Source organism: Vidua chalybeata, chromosome 18 (genome assembly GCF_026979565.1).
Source record: "Vidua chalybeata isolate OUT-0048 chromosome 18, bVidCha1 merged haplotype, whole genome shotgun sequence".
NCBI classification, from domain to species: Eukaryota; Metazoa; Chordata; class Aves; order Passeriformes; family Viduidae; genus Vidua; species Vidua chalybeata.
Genome location: NC_071547.1, coordinates 2,708,567 through 2,729,988, shown reverse-complemented (window position 1 = coordinate 2,729,988; position 21,422 = coordinate 2,708,567). Strand labels below are relative to the sequence as shown.

The 21,422-nt window shown below is 46.3% G+C and overlaps 1 protein-coding gene across 9 annotated transcripts in view; it reads right to left on the bottom strand.

Annotated features, from left to right (window-relative positions):
- The window catches only part of PITPNM2 (phosphatidylinositol transfer protein membrane associated 2), a 125,732-nt gene that overhangs the window by 25,068 nt on the left and 79,242 nt on the right, over positions 1–21,422 (bottom strand). For 8 of the 9 annotated variants that reach the window (XM_053959311.1, XM_053959312.1, XM_053959310.1 and 5 more), the window contains 9 exons: positions 20,659–20,892; positions 13,880–14,203; positions 10,977–11,072; positions 7,777–7,881; positions 6,848–6,918; positions 3,996–4,240; positions 3,359–3,548; positions 2,223–2,342; positions 1,694–1,905 (listed from right to left, as the gene is read on the bottom strand). In XM_053959311.1, coding sequence (XP_053815286.1) covers positions 1,694–1,905; positions 2,223–2,342; positions 3,359–3,548; positions 3,996–4,240; positions 6,848–6,918; positions 7,777–7,881; positions 10,977–11,072; positions 13,880–14,203; positions 20,659–20,892 — 1,597 coding nt within the window. The remainder of the gene's footprint in view (positions 1–1,693; positions 1,906–2,222; positions 2,343–3,358; positions 3,549–3,995; positions 4,241–6,847; positions 6,919–7,776; positions 7,882–10,976; positions 11,073–13,879; positions 14,204–20,658; positions 20,893–21,422) is intronic. The other variant, XM_053959317.1, reaches the window with a different exon arrangement.

Sequence of the window (21,422 nt, the reverse complement as noted above, 5' to 3'; positions counted from 1 at the left end):
TCTCCTGTACCAGGGATGAGTGAATCCCTGCTTCCCAGCCTCTCCTGTACCAGGGATGAGGAGAATCCCTGCTTCCCAGCCTCTCCTGCACCAGGGATGGGGAGAATCCCTGCTTCCCAGCCTCTCCTGTACCAGGGATGAGGACAATCCCTGCTTCCCAGCCTCCCCTGCACCACAGAGCTGAGTGAGAGACATGCAGAGAGAACTCCTACTGCAGCTTCAACCTGCCCCTTTCCCTGAGGGAATCCTGGTCTTGAGTTCTGGGAAGAGACTAATTTTTAGCCCAAGGTCTAAAGGGAGGTTTAAGAACACATAGAACTCTTAAGAAGTAAAGATGCACCAATCTGTCACCCCACTGAATCCTGATAGCTCTTGCCAGGGACTCACAAGTGCTGCATGTTGGGTGCAGGCAGAGCCCTTCAGGAAGGAGCAGCAGAAAGCTATTTGGAACAACAAAATGAATAATCCATTATCCATATCAGGCCCAGCACTTACTCTAAAATAGGTGTAAAAATGCATCAAGATTCCAGCCTGATTTCCTTAACTGAGTCTGTGCCCCTGAGGTCAATAACAAGGAAGAAAATCAGCACATTTTTGCACAACTCATATTTTCCCTGTAATACAGGAGACTGTTTTGAGGAGGCATGAACTGCCTTTTATTAACCTGCTGGAAATAGCCAAGAACCTCACTGTGGATTTTGTAAATGCAGCTGTCTTTCTGAATATCCTATCTCTGTGCACCAACAACATTCACTTCGATACCTTCTCTCTCCATAAATCACTCACCAAAGGGCCCTGACATGGCAGGACAACACAGATCCCTGTGCTAAAACAATGACTCCAAGTAGTGATGGAGAGGGACAAATGCAGGGGAAGCCTTCAACTCAGCACAGGGCAAGAGGAACAGCCTTGGCTGCAGCTGCAATGCAGATAATGGGGTTTGCTGTGGGGGACACTGCTCCCCAGTTCCTGAGAGAGAAGTGGGATTAAGAGCATATTTACTGCAGTTCCTCCAGGTCTGCAGGAGAAAAAGCTCTGGGCTGTCCGTTTCCAGAGGCTGAAGAAGAAGATTCAGTCAGAAAAATCCTCTGGGTTTACAGAAATAATCCCTGAATGACCAGTGGCCATGGGCAGACTGCTGTGAAAATTCCATGGGTTATGTGAACAGACACATTTCTGAATATCCATTTGAGAAAGCTTAAAAATGTGATACTGGGGGCTTCAACAGTGACTAACAAATTTGAAACATGTCCTTGGTGCAATGAAGCAGCCCTGGCAGGGCACAGAATAACTCAAAATCAGGTTTCAGAGATGCTTTAAAATTAATACAACGCTGGGTTCCCTTACACGATTTCTCCATTTGCTTCTGACCTCCATCCCACACTTGGAGCACAGCAGAGCAGCAGCTCCTGACTGCCTTGGCTGTCACACAACAGCTCAAAGGGCTTCTTGCCATTGCACCACTGATGCAGTAGAGAAGCTGGATTCTCTCAGTGCCACTCAGCAAGAAAGCTGTTAATTTTTTTTTTTTTTTGCATATACAACACGCTGAAATCGATAACCCTCTAATCTAAATTGTTTTCCTACACCTTGCTTATCATAGGATGACAAAGCAAGACTCAGATTCCACAGATACACAAACCTCAGCTCCAGGACACTGCTGGATCTGTTCCTTCCAAATCTTAAATCTTACCTTGAAAGAAAGGCTTGATGCTGCTTTATCGTGTCCAGTTCATAGGTGGATGAATCACTCCTTTTTCGTGGCAGCTGCTTCTTTGGATCTTCTCCATTGCTACGAGGAATATCAATGTTGCTCCTGCTGAGGTGTCTGCTGGCTTCCAGATTAGAGCCACTGGAACAGTGGCTGTTGTTCACCGTTATTCCAGGAGACAGAAGGTCGGTATCCTGGGATTTGAAATGTATGGGTTTAGCTGAATTAAGAATACACCCACATTGTAACACCTCCCTCCCATCCTCCTTTCCCCATTTACCCCAAGATCCAGTTGAGGCCAGTACAGAATCTCAGGCTCAATCACTCTCTAAAGTGTGGGTGATGCTTCACACCAGAGGGTGAAACATCCCTGCTCAGAGCAAACACACCCAAACTGACACCCATATTCACCTTCAGACATGTCTGCCACTGGTAAGGAACAGAGTGTTTGCTGTTTGAGGAGATCCTTACTAAAACCAGGGTCTGTGGAGGAAGTGGGAGCCAGCATTACCTGGACGCTCACGACGCTCCCTCGCCGACTGCTGTTCTGGCTCTCGGACACCGTCTGGTTGCTGTAGCATAAGGCATCAAATCCCAGGATCCCTCCAACACAGTCCCCTACCAAGCAGACCTGAGACCGGAAACAGAAGCAGGGAGGACAGGGAGGAGGAATAAAAAGGAAATTTTACAAAAAAGCCCCTTGACTTCAGTTCAGAACTAGCAGTTGGAGAGAGCGCTGGATTACAGCTGGAGAAGCTGGAGAGACAGGATGCCCAGTGCCTTCACCAGTAGAACTGCTCAGCCAGTGAAATCCATCACTGCCTGCAGACTCCCATCCTCTCACACAGCTCAGCTGTCCTGGCTGCCCCCACCAGCCAACTGGAGCAACAGGACAGCAATACAGAGCCCTGATCCTGGTGCTAACTGCAGAAACCAAGTTGGATCCCCCTTGCCAGCTGCCTGTGCTACCTCAGGGAGGCTTCTGCCCATTTGTATCCCAAGGGGATGGCAGTGTTCTGCCTCCAAGGGTATGAGCAGACAGGCAGAGTAAAGGAGAGGGAAGGAGAGGGCTGTCTGGGAAGAAGCTCAGGGTGGATAAACCACATGACAGCAGTGCAGTGTGACAGCTCCTCTAATTTCTCTGCCCTCGTGGGGCTGGGGAGTCACTTTGCTCAGAGGTGTGAGGCTCAGTTGTGCTCTTTATGGGGTGCAGCAGCTGCACAGTCTCAAAAAATAAACCCATGGGTGCAACAGCTCCAGCACGAGCTGCTGAAGGTCCTTTAAAGCCAGGAATGCTTAAACAGCCTTGGTTTGCAATGGGGACAAGACCATGTTTAGTAACAAAGGCAACATTCCTGCTCAGGCAAGGTGTGTCACACTGAAACCTGATTAACTTCACAGCTTTGGAGCTTCATTTCTGAACACAAACTCAAGCTTTCCTTCGAATCCCAACGGCTCAGGACAGCATCCAAGCAATAATCTCTCCCTCTCAGAAAGAAAGAAATGGAAAGCACAACACTTCCTTATTGCAGCCCAGCACTGTCATATTTCCATCCCTCCTGAGAGATTTACGGCAAAGAGAGTTTCAGAAGGAAATTGCTTCACTTGTTCTTCCTCTGGCTGTGGCCTGAGCAGCCCCTGGCTCACCTGGCCATTGAAGGAGGTGCCCTCCTGGGATTTGATGAACTCACTGTAGGCCTGGTTGGCTCTGACAATGACAGTGGCCACGGCTTCTTGGTACTGCGGGGAGGACGTGGCGAGCAGGGGGAGTGCAGCGAGGGGAATGTGATCCTGGCTGTTGGACAGGCAGCCCTCGTCATAACTGTATGGGCTGAGGCTGCAGAAGGCAAGAGACAGTGGGAATATGGGGAAAACAACTTGCAGGCAGTACAGTCAAGTGCTGTGGTTCATAAAAAAGAGCCTCAAGACAGAAAGGCCATTTAGTCCTCTGTGAATGGGTGAGAGCGTAATCAATCTTTCCCTCCCATCAAACGTAAATCTTCAAGGACAACATACTTACACTGACAGAACAACCTCCAGACAAGGAATTAAATCCTTAGTATTTATTGGATTAATTAGAATAAATCAATCCCAGAGCTCGTGCTGCACGATTACTGTATTCACTGCAGCTAAGTATGAAATCGAGATTGAATGCCTGGCTGGTACATTAATAAATGCATTCTCAAAGCACGGTCAGAGCTCCCAGTGCTCATCTCAGGGAAACAAATAAAACAAAACAAACCCCCAAAAACCCCCACCCCATGACAAAACAGCATCAGCTTACCTGGACACCAGGGAAAATGCTTCGGAGCAGATGGCTGGGCAAGGGACAAGTTTGATGGCAATGTGTCCCAGAGCAGCTGGGTAGTGCACCCTCATCACCGTGTCAAACACGGTCGTGATGGTGTTGACATCCCCTTGCTTGGAGCTCTGGTCTCCACTTCCTGAGTCCAGGATGTTCCCTCCATGGAGGACCAAGAGGAGGACATGGATTTTACTTGGCTGCATTAATGGCTGCACTGATTCATCCTAGGTGGGGATGGAAGAGAGCACACAGAAATGCTCATTTTTCGAAGGGGTGGGACTTGTGCTTAATTTATGGCAAATTAATTTATGGCAAAGGCCATTAGATACACCACAATACAATGCTAAAAACCCGAGTGCTCCTTCCAGGTCTCTTAGCCTACACTTGTGCATGCACAAATGCACGCACAGCCTCAGTGTGACTTGTCAGAAACAGAAGGAATGCTGAAAGTAAAAAAAAAAAACTGCATAAAATTGTATCCAGGTAAAACATGGCAGCAGTGAAGACATCCTTGTGTATATTAGGGTGGAAAAATACAGAAATAAGAGATGGGTGAAGCAGTTGGCAGTGAAACACATTCAGCAAAATTAAGAAATGAGATCAAACAGGTCAGCAAGTGGCAAGTTACTGAGAGGTTGTGGGAAGATCAGTCATTGCATGTTTGCCTAACACAGAAGTTATAAATAAGACTTCAGATTTGCTTAAACTGTTGCAAGAGAGGAACTGAAAAGAAAAAAGTTGATGACCCCATAACCCAAGGAATGGCCAGCATATGGCTGGGAGACTGCTGCATGAACACAGAGAGGGATTTTAATTTGGCTGTCCAGGTGATTTGCTTATTGTGCTGACCCAATTCCTTGCCTAAACAGACAGGCTGTAATTTGGGGGAAGGAGGGCATTGTATCCTTATCATTAATGCCCTGCCAGATAAGCCCAATCCTGATGCCCCAGGCAGGTACAAGAGCATCCATGTGCACATAGTGTAACACAACAGAGCAGTAAATATTTTTAATATCTGTGTGCTACCAGGGCTTTCAGTGTTTACAGCTCCCACACGGACTCAAATCCTCCATCCCACACCTGTGAGATCTGTGCAAACCCTTCTGTACCTGACCCCTGTGCTAGCAGAGACAACATCTGAGAACAGCCTGAGCAACTCCCTGCTGCCAGTGAGAGGGGGTAAGGAAAGGAGGGAGGGCAGCAGTGTTTTCCATTTGGCAAATTGTTCTAATTCTAGCATTTTCAGTCACCTGTTGTCCTTTGAGCAGTGATTGAGTCCCTGACAGACCTGCTGGTGGGAGGAAAGCATGCCCAGGCACACATTAGCAGCCTAACAACTAGATCACATTTTTGCCAGATAATGTTAAAGCTTGTCTTACTACACAGCCCACCAGAAGTATTAAAATTCTCATCCAAGGCTGTAATAACGATTTTTCCAGACCTCCTGCATAAGAGTGGCCTTGAATTATTTAGCACCATTCCACTGTATTCATGCCTGCCCTTCAAACCTTCTCTGACTCCAGTTTTAGCACCTGCACAGTGAACCTTTCCCTGGGTGGAGGCACAGGAGGAGCTCTCAAAGTGTCTCAGCACCTCTTCTGCTTCCTGACAAGGATTTTAAGTGTTCATTTGGAGAACAACATGAGTCACCAAGCTCAGGTCATGCAGAAGTTTATCAGCAGTGATTTGGAGGCACCTTTCAGTTCATTACCCTCTGCTCTGAAGGAAGTGGGGAACTGTTGATCACTTTAAGGGTGGAGGTAACTATTTAGAACTTCCTTGTAAGATCTGGAGCCTCTTAAAACACCTAAATCCTGAACCACCTTCAAGTGAGGGAAGCTTTTAACCTGAAAATCATTGCAATTGGTGGCACAGGAATTTCATACTGTTTTAGCAGACAGCTTGTGAACAACTACAAATAACTGTCTTTTTCATCTTGCTTTGAAGTCTGTTCTTTTTCTAAAATGAAGGCAGAAACAGGAGGGGGTTGAGTTTGCACAGCCCTCTGAGGAAGACTAGTTTCCCACACCATCTTGAGCTCCAAGAGAAATCTTAGGGCTGTGACTTGCTTATTTTGAGGTGGCCAGAGCTGTTCCCCTCCCAGCCACCCATTCTCCTCATGACCCTTGGACTCTCGGTCTATTATGGAAAAGCCAAACCACCATAAACTTAGAGCCTGGCACAGGCAATAATTCCAAAACTCATGATCTTTGATGGACCACTCAGACACAATGCAGGCACTCTGCAAAGCAGCTGCACCACCTCTGCAGCACAGACAGGCAGCTGCTGAAGGGCAGGATGAGAACAGCCAGCCTGGGGTGTCTGACCAGGACTCTGAACTGCAGAAAGCTGGGCTGGCTCAGTGTGGTGTTATTTATTTATTTTTTTGCCCAGAGTACTGACACAGGCTGTGCTATAACTGGATTCCAAACACGACTCTGAGCAGCTCCATGCTGTGGGCTACAGCTGAGTGCTGTCCTTTGCACCTTGGTGCTGCAGGAACGTGTTCTCCCACTCCCACACCCACACCCGCTCATCTGGCATTTCAGGATAGCTCTGCCCTCGAGCTGCTCTGATCCCCACAGGATTGCCAGTTTTTTTCCAGCTAGATACCTGATGCTGCCTGCAAACTACACAGCATTTTCCATATGATGTTCCAAAGATGGGTGAAAAATCCCTTAAATCGGAATTACAGAAGGACACACACAGGTGTTACAGGGGCTCAGCAGCACATGGAGACAAGACACTGCTCACAGCAAAGGGACCCATTTATCCCACACAGAGACATTCCAGCAGCAAAGGATCTCTCTACAAGAAGCCAAAGCACTCACCTCGATGATGCTGAGCCTCTCCACGCTGGAGCCAATGTGGTACTCTGCTGATGTCTCCTGGTACAAGTCACCTGGAAGCACAGAGGTGTAAAATGTCAGCACTGCCAGATGCTCTTTGGCAAAGACATTCTTCCATAAAGACACTGCTTGTTCCAATGCCTCACATCTCCTTCATTATTTCATCAAATCATCCTCTCCCTCCTTCCTGCCTCCTTCCACCTGAGAAGCCTGGGCACTGCTGGGTCATTTATTTTCCAGCAATTTCTCCTAACCTGGGTAAGAGCTGAGGACATTAGTGAGCTCTTCTCTCATTACAGAGATCTGGTACTGCTGCTTTATTAAGGATGGCAACAATGGGAAATCCCTGCACGACTGTCAGAAATGATTGGTTTGTGGGAAAATAAAAGGAATTGCTTGAACTACGCTGGGGAGTAGAGATCTGATGTATTCCTACATCTGTGCCTACACAGACTGACTTTGTAGAAAAAGCCTGAGTGTCACCTTCCACCGTGAATCGCTCTGGCTGAGGAGCTACAGCTTCCTTTCACCATTTCATAATGATGAGCAGAAAATAAAACTGAGGCAGATACAGTCAGGAACAAAGGACGGAGCAAAAGGAAAGAAGAGCCAGGAGAAATTCAAGGCATTTGAGACAGAGCTGGGATATTTCATCATTATATGAGAGAATCCTGGCTGTCACACAAAGGAGCCGAACCAATGTGGAAAATAAAAGAGAATCAAAAGCTATCCCAGCTCCCACTGAGCAAATCTTTTCCAGCAGCACTGGGCAGTCATTTTTATGCTCTGTCTCGGCTTCTCCCTTTGTGAGATGAGGATAACAAGTTTTACCTTGTTCACAATGAGGCTGTGACAATTGCCTGGAAATACTGTAAAATAGCACATGCAGTTTGTACTTGGAAAAGAATTACCCTGGACATCATCGCATTCGGGGGTTTCAATTTTATCCATCAGATCGTTGGAACTCCATTTGGTTATTTCTTTCGGGAACATTTCCTCGTTGTCAGACAAGTCCTCTTTAAAAAACAGATTTTTTGAGAGTCACAAACACAAAAATATGTATACAGAAAAGAGAAAAATCCAGAATTCTAAATAAAACCCACAGCTCTGTGCAATCTATACACACTTGGATAGCTTAAGTCAAAATAAACCATATACTTTATCAGTTTTTGTTATATAGAAACCAAAGCGCCTTTTGAAAAGTAAACAAAATGTTTTAGTTGCATGATTTAAACAAACAAAACTCCTAAAACATGGAAAGAAGTAATCTGGATTTTTAATGGTACCATGTTTGGCCTTTGCCTTGCCATGCTCTCTGATGGTGCCAAAAGCAGCCAGAATGCTCCAGCACAGGAGAGGACAAAGCAAGGATTCCCACTGGGATCCTCCCAGCCCTGTTTGAGAGCTGTGGGATAGGGACAAGGATCACTGCTGCTCACAGGACCAAACAGCTAAAAAGGCAGAAGTAATAAAGGGAATGTGAACTCCCCAGGCTGATTTCCTCAGGAGATGAGACACACATGGATCTGCCTTTTCCTGCCTATCTCAGTATCTTCCAAATCCCCTGGCTGAGTTCAACTATAGTCAACAAAGAATAAGGGTCCCAAAAATATCATGTTCTTAGAAGTGTAATTGAAAGAAAGAGACATACGAAGGGGACCTCTCTTTTCTCTCTCTCTGCCTTTTTCTTCCATTGAGGATGCATCTTTTGCTGCTATGATGGTTAAGTGCTTTCTAATTTATTTATACCTCTGTGCTTAGTATGTCTTTCCTGAAAATTTTGGGCTTGTAAATTTAATAAAGATTTACAAACGTAATAACAGCCGTAATTACAGATATCTTGAAGATCTAAAAGCTGTAATCTTCAGAGTCCCAGACTAGGATTTCCCTTTCTTATTGCTGTACAGTTACTAAGAAAATAATTAGCTGGAAGAATCCCGCAATAAGGTTATGAAATATATTAATCTTTTCAGCAAATCTGAGCAATGGCTTAAGAAAAAAAAATGTATGAAGGGCACTAGGTGAAGATCCAAGCAAAGCCTGATTATTTTTAGGAGTTTGTATTTCAACTTTGACCATAAAAAGAGAGCAACCTGGAAATTTTGTACCAGCATGCCATTTCCTTTTTCAGCCATGGAAAGAACTTGAGCAAACCCCAATTTCCCTGCACACAGGAGTCTGGAGCTGCCTGTCCAGAGCAAGTGGAAAGCACAGGCCTGTAACACACGTGCTGGCAGAGAATTAAGAGGACGATTGCACTCTAAGCTCCTCCAGCAACTTAATCTAAATATTAAACTTAATTCCTTGAGAGGTCTAATTACAGCCCTTACTGCTGCTCAAGTGATCCCTGAATGGGATATTACTCCCATTATTAGCATTTATTACAGGATAGATACTCGATATTACTGTATTTGTCACTATCTTTACCAGTGAATGGGGGTGAGTGGGAAGCTGGAGACAAGGAATCTTCTCGGGCTCAGGTTACGCCCACTGCACTGTGAGGAAACGTGTGTGTGTGTGGATGGGAAGCACTTGTGAGGAACTCTGCTGGCTGTTGACTCACATCCTGAGCCCTGCCAGTTCCCATGGTACCGACTCGGGCAGGATGAGCTGCGAGCGGAGCCTCATCCCTGCTCACAGACCCGCAGTCTCTGCAGGCCAAGGGGCACCAAGAGATCCCTCCTGGGGATGGGGCTCTGTTCAGCTGCACACACACACGCCAAGGCTTTGGCTCGTGAGCCAAAATCCCACCAGATTTAAGCAGACTTTTCAACCCAACCGTGCCGACCGCAGAGGACAAACTGTGCATACACAGAGACTCGCAGGAGAGCAGCTGCTTTTACTCTTAGCAACCTCCTACGAGTATTGCAACAGAGGTGCACAAGGCTCATTTTTGTTAATTCCCCTTCCCAGGCCTGTTAGGGGCATGCCAGGGATTCCCTGGGCTCTGGATCCCAGGCAGAGCTGTCTCCATCTCAGTTTTATTACTGAGTAATTAAAAAGGCAAAAAGCGTGTGGATAGCCACGGTGCTGTTTGGATGACTCACTCCCCTTATACTGCTCCAATAAATCCCTCACATACTTGTTGTAAATGCTACATAAGTTAATAAATAGTGATACTTAAACTAAGTTGGCCCTTCCCCTTCCTGGCAGGAGACACACATTTATCCCAATTTACACATGTCCCAGCCATTTCAGCTGCTGCTGTGCAGCTCACCACAACACACCCCTTTCTACCCCACACTTTGAGATCCATGCCTAAGCACTCATGGCAGAACTCTTCTGGAACACGATACTATCAGTTTTTGGAGGTTGAACTTCAGCTGAGCACCAGCGAAATTCTGCTTTGCGAAACTGGGGTGTCATCTTTTAACATTTCCTAACTTCATCAGCAAATACTGCACCCCTCACTTCCATCAGACCAGCCAGGAGGAGAGTCCATCTGTTGTCAGTAGAGATGGAGCCCTTCAGGCTTAAATTTGCATTAAGCACAATATATAAAATGAGTGCAGTGGAACAAAGCTTCTTCACACACACATGCACAGAGAAAAAAAAAAAATAACAGTGTTCTCTTAATGCAGATAATCAAAATTAATTTGAGAATTCTGGAATCAACACTGATTAATTTTGGCACCTGAAGCACCTTGCTGCATTCGCTGTTGTATTTCTTGGAATGGGAGAATGAGGACTTAATAAAGGCAAATTTGGGTCTCTTCAGGCCCAGACAAGACAATTAAACATACCTCTTACTGATTACAAAACAAATTAGAAAAATAATCAGTCACAGTGAATCATTAGGACACACCCACAGCCCAGTTAGTACTGCTGGCTTTCATGCACACTCGTTTGCACCAAATAAAATACAGCCCCTAGGGCTAAGACTGTTCAAGATCCCCTCAAACAGCTCAGACTGCACCTGAAATGGTGCTGCATTAATGTAAGAATCTGCTGGGTGATGCTGGAAGAAGCTGCACGTCATGGTTAGAAAGGAAAAGACTTCAAAGCAAAAAAGTCTCGCTTCCTTCCCTGCTCACCCCCCGCCCTTCATGCTTTCCGTTCTCTTACCCCACCATTTCAGGGAAGAAACGATGGTGATTTAGGCTCCACATACCATGTGCATCAAAGAATTCATCATCTGAGCTGTCATCTGAATCCCTGGCAATGCTCTGCATCCTCCACTCGGAGATACTATGGCGCGAGGGACTTGCTGGAAAAAACAAAAAAGCTTTATGCAAAACGCCCCATCGACAAGACGGAGAGTTCCCAACATGATCTTTGCTGGAGGAAGAATCATGTGTTCTCCAAGAAAATTCACTGCTGCAATATTAAAAAACACAAAACCCCGATGATGCTGGTGTGATGTCAGTGTACTGCTTTACAGATCCTGTTTGTTTACTGTTGGTAGAACCTGACAGCAAGATGCTACATTAAAGCAAAGCTGCTTGGATCACTCTTCTGCTATTTTGAATGGCAGCTATTTATAATTGTTAGTAGGACGTGCAAAATCAGCTGGGTTTTAAAGTTTGCAATTAGGAAGGAAGCAGGCTGATTGGAAGCTCTCTCCGTGCCTCTCATCAGCACACAAGCCATGCCTCTGCTTCGCTAACTTTCGGGTGGGTAGCTCAGCAGAGCAGCCTGGAGAGGAATAATCTGTTTTCTGGAAGGAAATTGCTTCCACACAAATTGGATTAGAGATCTGTTTAAACTTTAAACTTGAATGATTTAAACAACATGCTGTCCGACTACTTCAAAGGAAGCTGTTGGAACGGCGGTCCTGACAGAGCAAGGAGAAACCCCAAAGTCCTTGTAGTGCTGTTTGCCCTCCTGTTCCCACACCTACCTACTCCCTTTCACTTTTGCCTCCAGAGCTCTCTGAGCTAAATATAAACACATTAGGGCTTCTTCTTTTCTTTTTTTTCAGATATAATTTAGCAACCATCCAGCCTGAGCACTTCTCGGCTGAAGTTGTCTCAGAAACAGCTGCTGAAGGGAGCGCTGTCCAGAGAACGATGGGAGAGAGGGTTTGTCCCCTGGTGCCTGTCACACAGAGCACACACAAAGCACTCACAGCAGCCACCTAACCCAGCAAAAACCTGAGGAGACTGACAAGTTCTCCTTTAGCATGTACAAGAGCCTGAAAGGCTCCGGTTACTGTGACAGCCGCACGAGCCGTTTCATGCTATTGTTCCAACAGAGTTGAATATATAAGTCAAATTCTTCTACTAAGGACGGAGACCCTGTGCAGAGTGATGTCATTGCAGCTCAGCAGCCCCCAGCACCCCTCTGCCCACCCTCCCAGCACCCTGGGAGCAGCCAGCGGGGAGGTGGCGGAGCAGAGCTAATTCACGCCGGAGTGACGTCAAGGCACTCACAGAATAGCTGCTAAAAATAGAGCACCTAATAACATAGGGGAGGGCATCAAGGGTCCTGCCATCAGCAGAGATCTCACTTGGGTGGTGGAGAAAAGGGAAATCTTTTGGAGAAAAGGCATTTTTTTTCATCTGGAGGTGGCGGTGCGTCGCGACAGCCCTCCTTGCTTCCATATGGTAATGTGCTGCCAGCATGAAGGAGGATTAAAATATCTGTGTGACGTACTTCCCAGCACATCACAATTAATTTCTTTCATTACTTTTCCTTGTAAAAGCTGAGACATTCTGCAATTGAAAAGAAAACCATGCTTTACTCCCAGTTAAAACCTGAGAGGTCTGAAAACTCCAGCTCCCAGCGAACATGTCAGCAGTGGAAGAGGGGGTTTGTGCCCAGAGCATAATGGGAGATGGGTACATCAATATAAAATCCTGATGCGGGCAAAGTAGCCAGTATTTTTATCTTTATGCAGCGATTTATGAAGCATCTGGTAGGTTCTTCCCTGGGGCTCACTCGAGTGAGTCATCGCAAGGTAAAGCTACTGCTCCTCTCTCATTCACCCTGTGATGAAATCAGTGATGGAGTGGGAAATAAAAATGGAGACTCAGCTCCCGATATTTGGTGCTTATGATAGATGGAGAAGGTTCACTCATCCAGATGTTCCCTTCCACCATCACTGGAAGAAATCCTGCCTCTTGGGGTTTTCCTGATTTTTTCCCCTCTTGCAGTGAGAGCTGCTATTTCCCTGCTACCAGCAGCACTTGGCTAATCAGAGAGGGAATGCCGAGGGCTTGAACCTTGTGGCTGTAACTCACAAAGTGGAGTGACCCCTTTGTACAGAAGGGTCCAAAGAAGGGAAATACAGCAAAACGAGGTGAATCCCAAGGCAGAGGTGAGTAACAAAATCCAAGCCTCAAAGCTGAGTCCTTACAGGGTATCCACAGCAGAGCTTTAACATCAAAATCCTGAAAGCTTCCTTGAATGGTGTTTCAAAGGGAATGTACAATCCCACCTAATCTCAGGGTGAGGTTTTGTCTCCAAACAGCTACTGCACATCATTACCAGGGGAAGGCAGCAGCCCCCACGCACCTTTGGGGGTACCTGCCCTAATCTCCCCAGTAGCTGACGAGACGTTTCACTGTGTGCAGCCAAACACCCCTCCTGAAATGACAGGCACATGGTGCCACAGAACCCTGGCCAAGGAGCACAGGTACCTGCTGTGACACAGCTATCAAGGATAAGCAGATATCCAGAAGGGAACACCATGGAAGGGCCTCAGAAAGCCACCAGTGGCTCCTGAGTAACAAGGACTGTGCTGCTGGCTGTCTTTTGAGCCCCAGTGCTGCCAGCCAGCTCCTGCCTGCTTCTCTACAGTGTTTTTACAGATTCTGTGTTTTTGACATTGGCAACTCTGCCACGTGACTCTGAGTCACAGTTATGGGATGACTAGAAACCTTCCCAAACCCAAAACAGGTCACCTGAAAAGACTGAGCCTGCAGCACCAGTAAAGAAGGCCTCTGAGCTAACAGGACTCATAGGACTAATACACATCATCCCAAAGGCACTTGTCACAAGGAGACATGATCCATCTCCCCAAAAGCCCAACCTCCATGAGTTCAGAAGAGCAAGTCACTGGCAGCATCTTACCTCCTCTCTTTGAGGACCGTGAGGACTTGGAGGAGGTGGACCATTGCTTGGTGAGCGACCTGCCGGAGGCCGCGTCGCTGTTCGCAGAGGCGTCCTCGGTGTCTGCAGGTGACCCCGTGCTGGGCTCCACGTCCTTCTCCCCAGGAGTGTCCTTCACACCGTGCTGCTCCGGGTCAGTCTCACCGCAGAACTGGGCCATCTTCTGGGCCAGCATCAGCTGGGCCTCCTTCTCCAGCTGCCGGATGTCCTCAATGGTGAGCCCGTACCACTCGTCCTGCCAGCACCAGGCCTGGCGGTGGGCCCGGACCATGACCTTCCGCAGGCCTGCAAAGCCAAAACGTCCCCGTTACCGGAGCCACAAACTCCAGCAACCAACGTGTTCCCCTGCCAGAGCCTCTCAACACCACGGCAGGGACGTTACAGCGACACCCAACCCGCAGTGCTGCACTGCAGGACCTTCACACGGTCAGGGTGGCAACCTGGGCACTTCATCTACTTTATCTCCTCAGTTCTTCCTAATCAACCTGAAATCGCTGGAATCAGCCAGTCCTCTCTCACTGCTTTTATCTTGGAAAGGGATTTCCTCATTTTGGATGGAAGACTTTGGCTGCTCCACCAAGGAGGAGCCACACACAGACCACAGTTTCAAATCCCTGAAGTTACAGAAGTTGTAACATTTGGACCCTTCTTCAAAGTGAAATATACTACCAAGTAATTAAAAAAAGAAAAAAGAAAATAGAAAAAAGAAAAAAGCTACTGATTTTTGTTTTTAATCCTGGAGAGTTTCAAGTCATTCCTTGATGGATGCTCCACAGCCCTCCCCAGCTGTTACATTACAGAAGCACATCCCACATTCCTGTCCTTGGAAACCCGTTTTCTGCACCTGGTTTCTATGTATCAGTGAAACAGCATCACAAATGGGAGCTTCTGAGATAATGGGATAGAAAGCAAAGTAAAGGAGGGAATAAAGATGCTTTATTTTGCAGATACCATCTGTCTTCTGCTGCAAGAGAAAAATAGAGTGGGTAAAGCCAATTTAAAATATTTCAACGTATCACATATCTGAAAGAAGAGCAGCCTCAGTATCAACACACAAGGCACCTGACCAGGCAACAGATACTCTCCCCAAGACTTAGACTCACTCACTAACATCATCACACCCCCAAGACTTTTAAAACATAAAAGTCACTCAGGATTTTCACCAATATTATTCCTTAAAAGCTCACAACAGGTCAAAACTCCAAACCGCTATTCATTTCTGATAGGATCACACAGCAGTAATGATGCTTTTAAAGCTTCTGTAAAGACTGACTAACTGATCCTCAGGAGTTTTTCTGATAATAAACAATCAATTAATATTGCCCCCTCTTTAATTACTAGGAAACTGAGGCAGAGATAGGTTGAAGGACAAGCCAAAAGCATCAGTGGGATTTGCTGTCAGTGGGATTAAGAGAGCAATCAATAGGCTACATTAGAATCATTTAGGTTTTGGGAGCTGCAGATTGAGCTCTCTAAGCACCACCATGAGGTAAGACAGCCCTCATAAGCCACTCTCCATCTCCAGGAGCGTGGCCAAAGGGGGGTGGTCCCACCACGTGCAGGGTTTCCAAGGTGCTGCCAGCAACACGAGCTTCCCTGCTGTACAGAAAACCTTAGATCCCACCACTGTCACACCCTAAAGATCCAGTTTGTTTTCAGCAATCACTTTTTTGTTTGTTTGTTTTCTTAAACACAAAAAAGCATGTTTTTCTATGTTTAGCTCCTTCCAGATCTGAGCACTTTATTTCTGTTTTGCTCTTTGGTCAGTCCTCAACGCCACCAGTCATCCCAAGCCAGGCTGCCAAGAGGAAATGGCCACTGAGATCAGCAGCTAATGCCACGGACCAGCTCAACCTGAACTTCATTTACACAGCAAGATTAAATCTATCAATATTTGATGTATTTTGCTGACAGACTTGCAGAAGGGAGAGGCAAGTTTGAGCCAGCAGAGTGTGACCTTCTGGGGGCAGAATGACAGCCTTCAGCACCTTAATTCTGTTCGACCTGAGTTGAGATTCAGAGTTATTTCCCCTGCCAGATTACTTTTTGCAGAACTACAGGAGAATGTTTTAGCCTCTTCACCTCCTGTTATGATTGACAACCAGCAGAGCTTAAAAACCAAGATTAAATTTGCATCACACCCACACTGTAAGCCAAGAAAACATTTCTCTTGCTGTCCCCACCACGCTTTGGACTTCCACACCCACGGTGTCCAATTCCACCTTGCTTGGAACACCTTGAAAACAGACTGTGATCAGACACAGAAGTGAATGTTGCTCTTATCCCACAGCTTGCCCCGTTCAAGGGCTCAGCAGGCTCCACTCCTGCTCCTGAAATCCAGCCTTGATGTATCAGTGGCCCAACTCCTCAGAAATTCTCTGTGTAGAGGCACAGATGCCACCGACCACGTATCTGTGTTGTAATGGATTAACCTCACAGGGAACATGAAAACCACTTGGGGGTAAAAGAAAGTCTCTTGAAGTTCCTCTCTGCCTTCTTAGATCTCAAACATCACCTGCACTGCTTCCTGCCAACCCACAGACCTCCCCATGTGCCCTGCTCACATCCCTTCGATTAGACATCCTAAACCACCCTTCCTTAAAGCTTTGCTCCTTTGAAAATAGGCTGGCACCACAGGGCTCCAGAGCTGCTGTGCCTCTACCCCTGCAGGTTAGTTAAGAAGTCCAAAAAACAGATTACTTTCCCAGCGTTTGGCCTTCACCTGGGATGTGCCAGCAGTGCTGCATTTCTCTTTCTTAAACACGAGGAGAAAACCTGGGGGTGAATGAGGCTGTGCAGGTACAAAAGAAATGGAAAAATAAAAGTCATGGCTTGCAGAAAAGGCTTCAGTGCTAGGGAAGAGAATTTGAGGGGCTCCTCTGTGCACAGCAGTGGGCACTGAATTCCTGCCCAGCCTGCAGCCTCCCTGCAGAGACCCAGGGAACACAACAAGTGTCCCACACAGCTACAGGGAGCCAGGATCCAGCCACAAATGACTGACCTGTCCAGACACTGCTGCTCTCCCTGTGCAATGAAAACAAACAAACAAACAAACAAGTCTCAAAGCATTTTTTTGTATCAAAATCTTAGAGAAAAACAAGTTTTTTATTGGAAAGTGAAAAGGAGGGGAGACACCAGGCTCAGGAAAGAGAGTAATTGGGAAAAACTCTCTTTGGAGCAGATGCCCATCAGAAGAGTGCTGAGGGAATCTGTGGCCCAGCTGGCTTTCCTTTTTCTCCCTGGAAGGAGAGAAGGTGTAAATGTGTCCTACTCAGCCTCAGAAGTCCCTGTCATACACTGCCCCAGCTGCAGCACAGTTGGAAGTTTGCCTTGCCAGCAGGTTTTCCCCCTCCACCAACATGCCCCAAGCTTATCTGAGCCTTCTTCCCCAGAATCAGAGGAAAACTCTACAGCCTCATCAGACACCTCACTGAAGTCAGGCAGAAAAAATGGGAAGAGGTTTTTTGACAAGGATGCAGCTACCAGCTGGTTATCAGTCATTAAGTAGACTATCATTTCTCCAGAGTGCAATGCTTTGTTTAAAAAAGCAAACAAACAATAACACCACACATGCACAAATGTGCAGGCTGAGTTCAGAGCACCCGTCATCATGTGTTGATTTAATTATTGTAACATTTCCCACTGTGCTGTGCAGAAAGATCATCTGTGAAGAGCTGAGTAGGGTGCAAACATTTAAATCATTTGATTTCCAGCTCAGCACCTCAACAACTCAGAGGCTGGTTGAATCCTTGAGGTGCTGACTCCTAAATGATTTGTGGTGTTGGACTCCATCATACAAAAGGAAGTTTAAATGACCATTAGACAAGCCAGGACAGAAAGGTGGCTTCATGTGAATTTAAAAAGCTTTGGTCTGTAATTCTGGGCTTGTTTTTCAACGTGAAATTAAAATAGTAAATGTGGTAAGATCTCAACAGAAATAAATAACAAAACCCACCAACAAATTCTGCCCCTAACGCCCCCATTATCCAAATAAAGCAACTGTTCAGATACCCATTGCCTCTGTACCCAGAAGCAACCTCCCAAATAATTTCATAATGCACTGTCACAATTTCCTGACAGCAAATACGGGATCCCTGATTGTCCATGTCCCAAGAGATCCCATAACCTTGCCAGTACTTTCCAGCCAAAGGCCACCTGCAGTCACACCTCTTTGCTTCCCTGCCCTCCCTTGCTCAGAACCCTCACAAAGACAAGCCTGTGGTCACATCCACATCATGCCAACTGCAACCTGCCTCCCCTTGGAAAGACAAAACTCTACCTTTGGGATCCAGTGGGCAGTGGATGAACTGAGTCATTTGAGTGCTTCTGTGAAGCCAAAGTTGGGCAAAAGAGCTTTCCAAAAACCACTCCACCACTGTGCAGCAATTTGGGCATATTTAGCCCAGGACACAGTGGCTCAGACAAAGCTCCAGTTACTGGGATGGAACACACTTTGCCACAGTATATAATTAATAACCCATACACAGTCAACACACTTGTTTAACAACAAAGGACTCAGAGCCCACATGCACCATTAGGAAGCAAGTGGGAGCAGAACATTATGCAGTGCCAGTCCAATTAAACTTAAAATCTATGGGAAAGGAGTAAAAAAGCATACAAATATTACAGCCAAGCAGACTAATAGCCCACAATCACAATTTTAGTCTGTGTCTCAGGCTGTCAAAGCACTGAGTAACTGTCCAATTAGTCATGGGAAAGAATGGCTGCTGCACTCAGTACGAGTGAGAACGTTTCAACACCGTCCCCCAGAGTTCCTCCCTCTGTGCTCAGCAGCCCTTCCACATTGCTCAAGCCATCCATCATTTACCTCACACCTGCTCTTTTTTTCAACCCATTCTCTAATTTGTTCCACTAAGCATTGCTCCTCATTGGGCAGAGTTTGGATCTTGTTGTTTGTTTCCTTGGTGGCTTGCTGACCCTGCACAGGGTGGGCTAATTCCCCAAGAAATAAAGCTGCTCGAGTTGGGAATGGAGGAACCAGGAAGAAAATGTCAAGGAAGAAGGGGCTGACCCACCACAACAACTCTGGCTCCTGGGAACTCGGCTCACCATCAGGTGCACAAGGCACAAAGGTCTCCATCTGCTTTTGGCCACCAGCTGAAAGCCCCACACGAGGATCTGCACCTAAGCCTGGTCAGTCCTGTTGTAATCACATCTTTCCAACTTAAACATCCTCATGCATTGCTGGCTTTGGTACAAATGCTGTGGCACTTTGCCCACTCATGGCTTCCCCAGAGCTATCCCAGGGCAGGGGGAGGCCACACAGCTCCTGCAGATACCCCAAGCTTTTACTCTCACTTTTCACACACTCTACTTCGTCTTGCCTAAAAGACTTCCCTGATTTCATGCATCTTAACCACTTTGAAAAACACTATTTGCCATCTTTATAACAGGCTGGAAAAGCTTTTGAAAGGCAGACAATGAGCTGGCTCTGCTCTGTGCAAAGCCTCAATCAAGAGGGAAATGGCAGGCAATCTTTCAGGGAATACAAAAGCAATATTTCTAAGGGACCACAGTTAATCTATGCCAAACACCTCTGAACTGGAAGAGTCACATGCTCCTTTTTCATTTAACAGATACAATGGAGTTGTTTTTCTGCCTCCGTGTTTTCCAGCATACACTAAATTAACCCGTGTCACCAAAACGCCAAGGGAGTTCAGTGCAGAGAGGCACTTGTAACACAGCCTACAGCAGGAAAAGCCTCCATCCCTGCCCAGAGAAAAGCAAAGGAGCTGTAAGAAAACAGTCTGTGAGCATTCAGAGAGGTGCACACTATTCTCCACTGCTCTATCAGTGTTTTTCACATTAGCTCTCAGGAGCACAGTGTGACTGCAAAGAGCTTGAAAATGACTTATGCTAAAATCAGGCACTTTGTGAAGACTTGCACATCAAAAGCAGAGTTGTAGAGGCCATGCAGAAGGATTTTCAGTGCACAGGAAGGTGGTAGCATCCTCTACAATCCTTTTTTTTGGCATTTTCTTTGCCAGAGGACAGCCAGACCTCTACCCTTTCAAATGGGAATGCTCCTTTAAAACACTATTTAGGTTTTCCACTTGGCCATAGATCCCATCATTTGTGGTAAGCCTCAGAAACTGTATCAGGTGTTTTATAGATTTTCTGCAAAGAACAAATTACTGCCAGCACTGCCACCACCTGTACTGTCTTCACTTAGTTACTCCCAGACACATCCAATTCCTCCTTAAAAGCTCTGACCTAACAATGATGCACCCATCAAAGGAGGACATTTACTCACAACTCAGAGCCACACAGAGACCCACCAGCCCTGTCACAAGGCAGGTAGAAACTAGGGATGCTCCAGGGAGTGGTTTTCTGGAACCACTCAGGACACTGAAGTGAAGCTTATTTCTTTAGGCAGCCCTTCAGGATGGATTTTGCTCACAATAAAGAAGACTGGCAGAGTTTAAAAATGATCTGGCAAGTTTATCTTAAAAAATAAATTTTAAAAAGGAGAATGCAAGATGTTGCCTACACAGGACTTGAAACCTTTTCAGTGGGCACACGTGGTTCGGATTTGTACATACCACAATTATAAGTGACAGAATAACAGGATTTTTTGTGAGCTGACCCACAGAGCCATCAGATCTGAGAGTCTCTTCACAGACGTGTCTGTGATGTGATGCATTGCACATGCCTCACCTTCATGTTTCAATTCAGTGCAAACAATAAGGAGTGAACTCTGCAAGACCATAAATGCTCACCAACATCGTGGATAAAGCGCTCGATTTTCGACTGCATCCCCCAGTATCTGAACTCCACTTTACACAGTTTATATGCACACATGATGGGGTATTTCCCTGGGTTGTTCTTGTACTCTTGAATCCAATCTTCTGAGAGGGGTCCTCTTTTAGTCTTCACTGATTTATACAGCTTTGGATCCTCCTCAGCTTTGTATTCGTGGGGAGGGATAGGATCTTTAACAATATCAATAGGATCTATAGAAAGAGAACAGAAACAGTTAGACCTTTCCTTTGCCTGAGCAAAACATGAAAACATCATTTTTCATGAGTTATTTCTGTTGTAGTAAGTACCAGAAGCATTACAGCAATTTAGTTTCTTTTTACTTACACCTAAACAACTGATATTTAAATTGTTTATACACTGCTGCTGGGCAGAGATCAGCTCTGCCAGAGGAACGAGCACACACAGTTCCAGCAAACAGAGGCTTTGCTCCAAAATAGATGTTTCTGCCCACAGTAACTGCAGATCCACAGCACTCTGGCAGCTCTGCACGCTCTGTCTTTCCAGCTCCACACAGATCTGTTGCACATTCCACCTTCCAGCTTTTCTAATATCACTCAGTGCTGCAGCTGTCTCAGCCAAGACAGTTAAACACACCTGCCCTGCTATGGAACAGACATTGCCCGCGGAACATCTCATCTTTGGGTCCATCAGAGGAGGGGACTGGGAACTCCTCATCTGCCACTGTTAGACCAGATGTACTGTGGAAAGCAGAAAGTTTAAC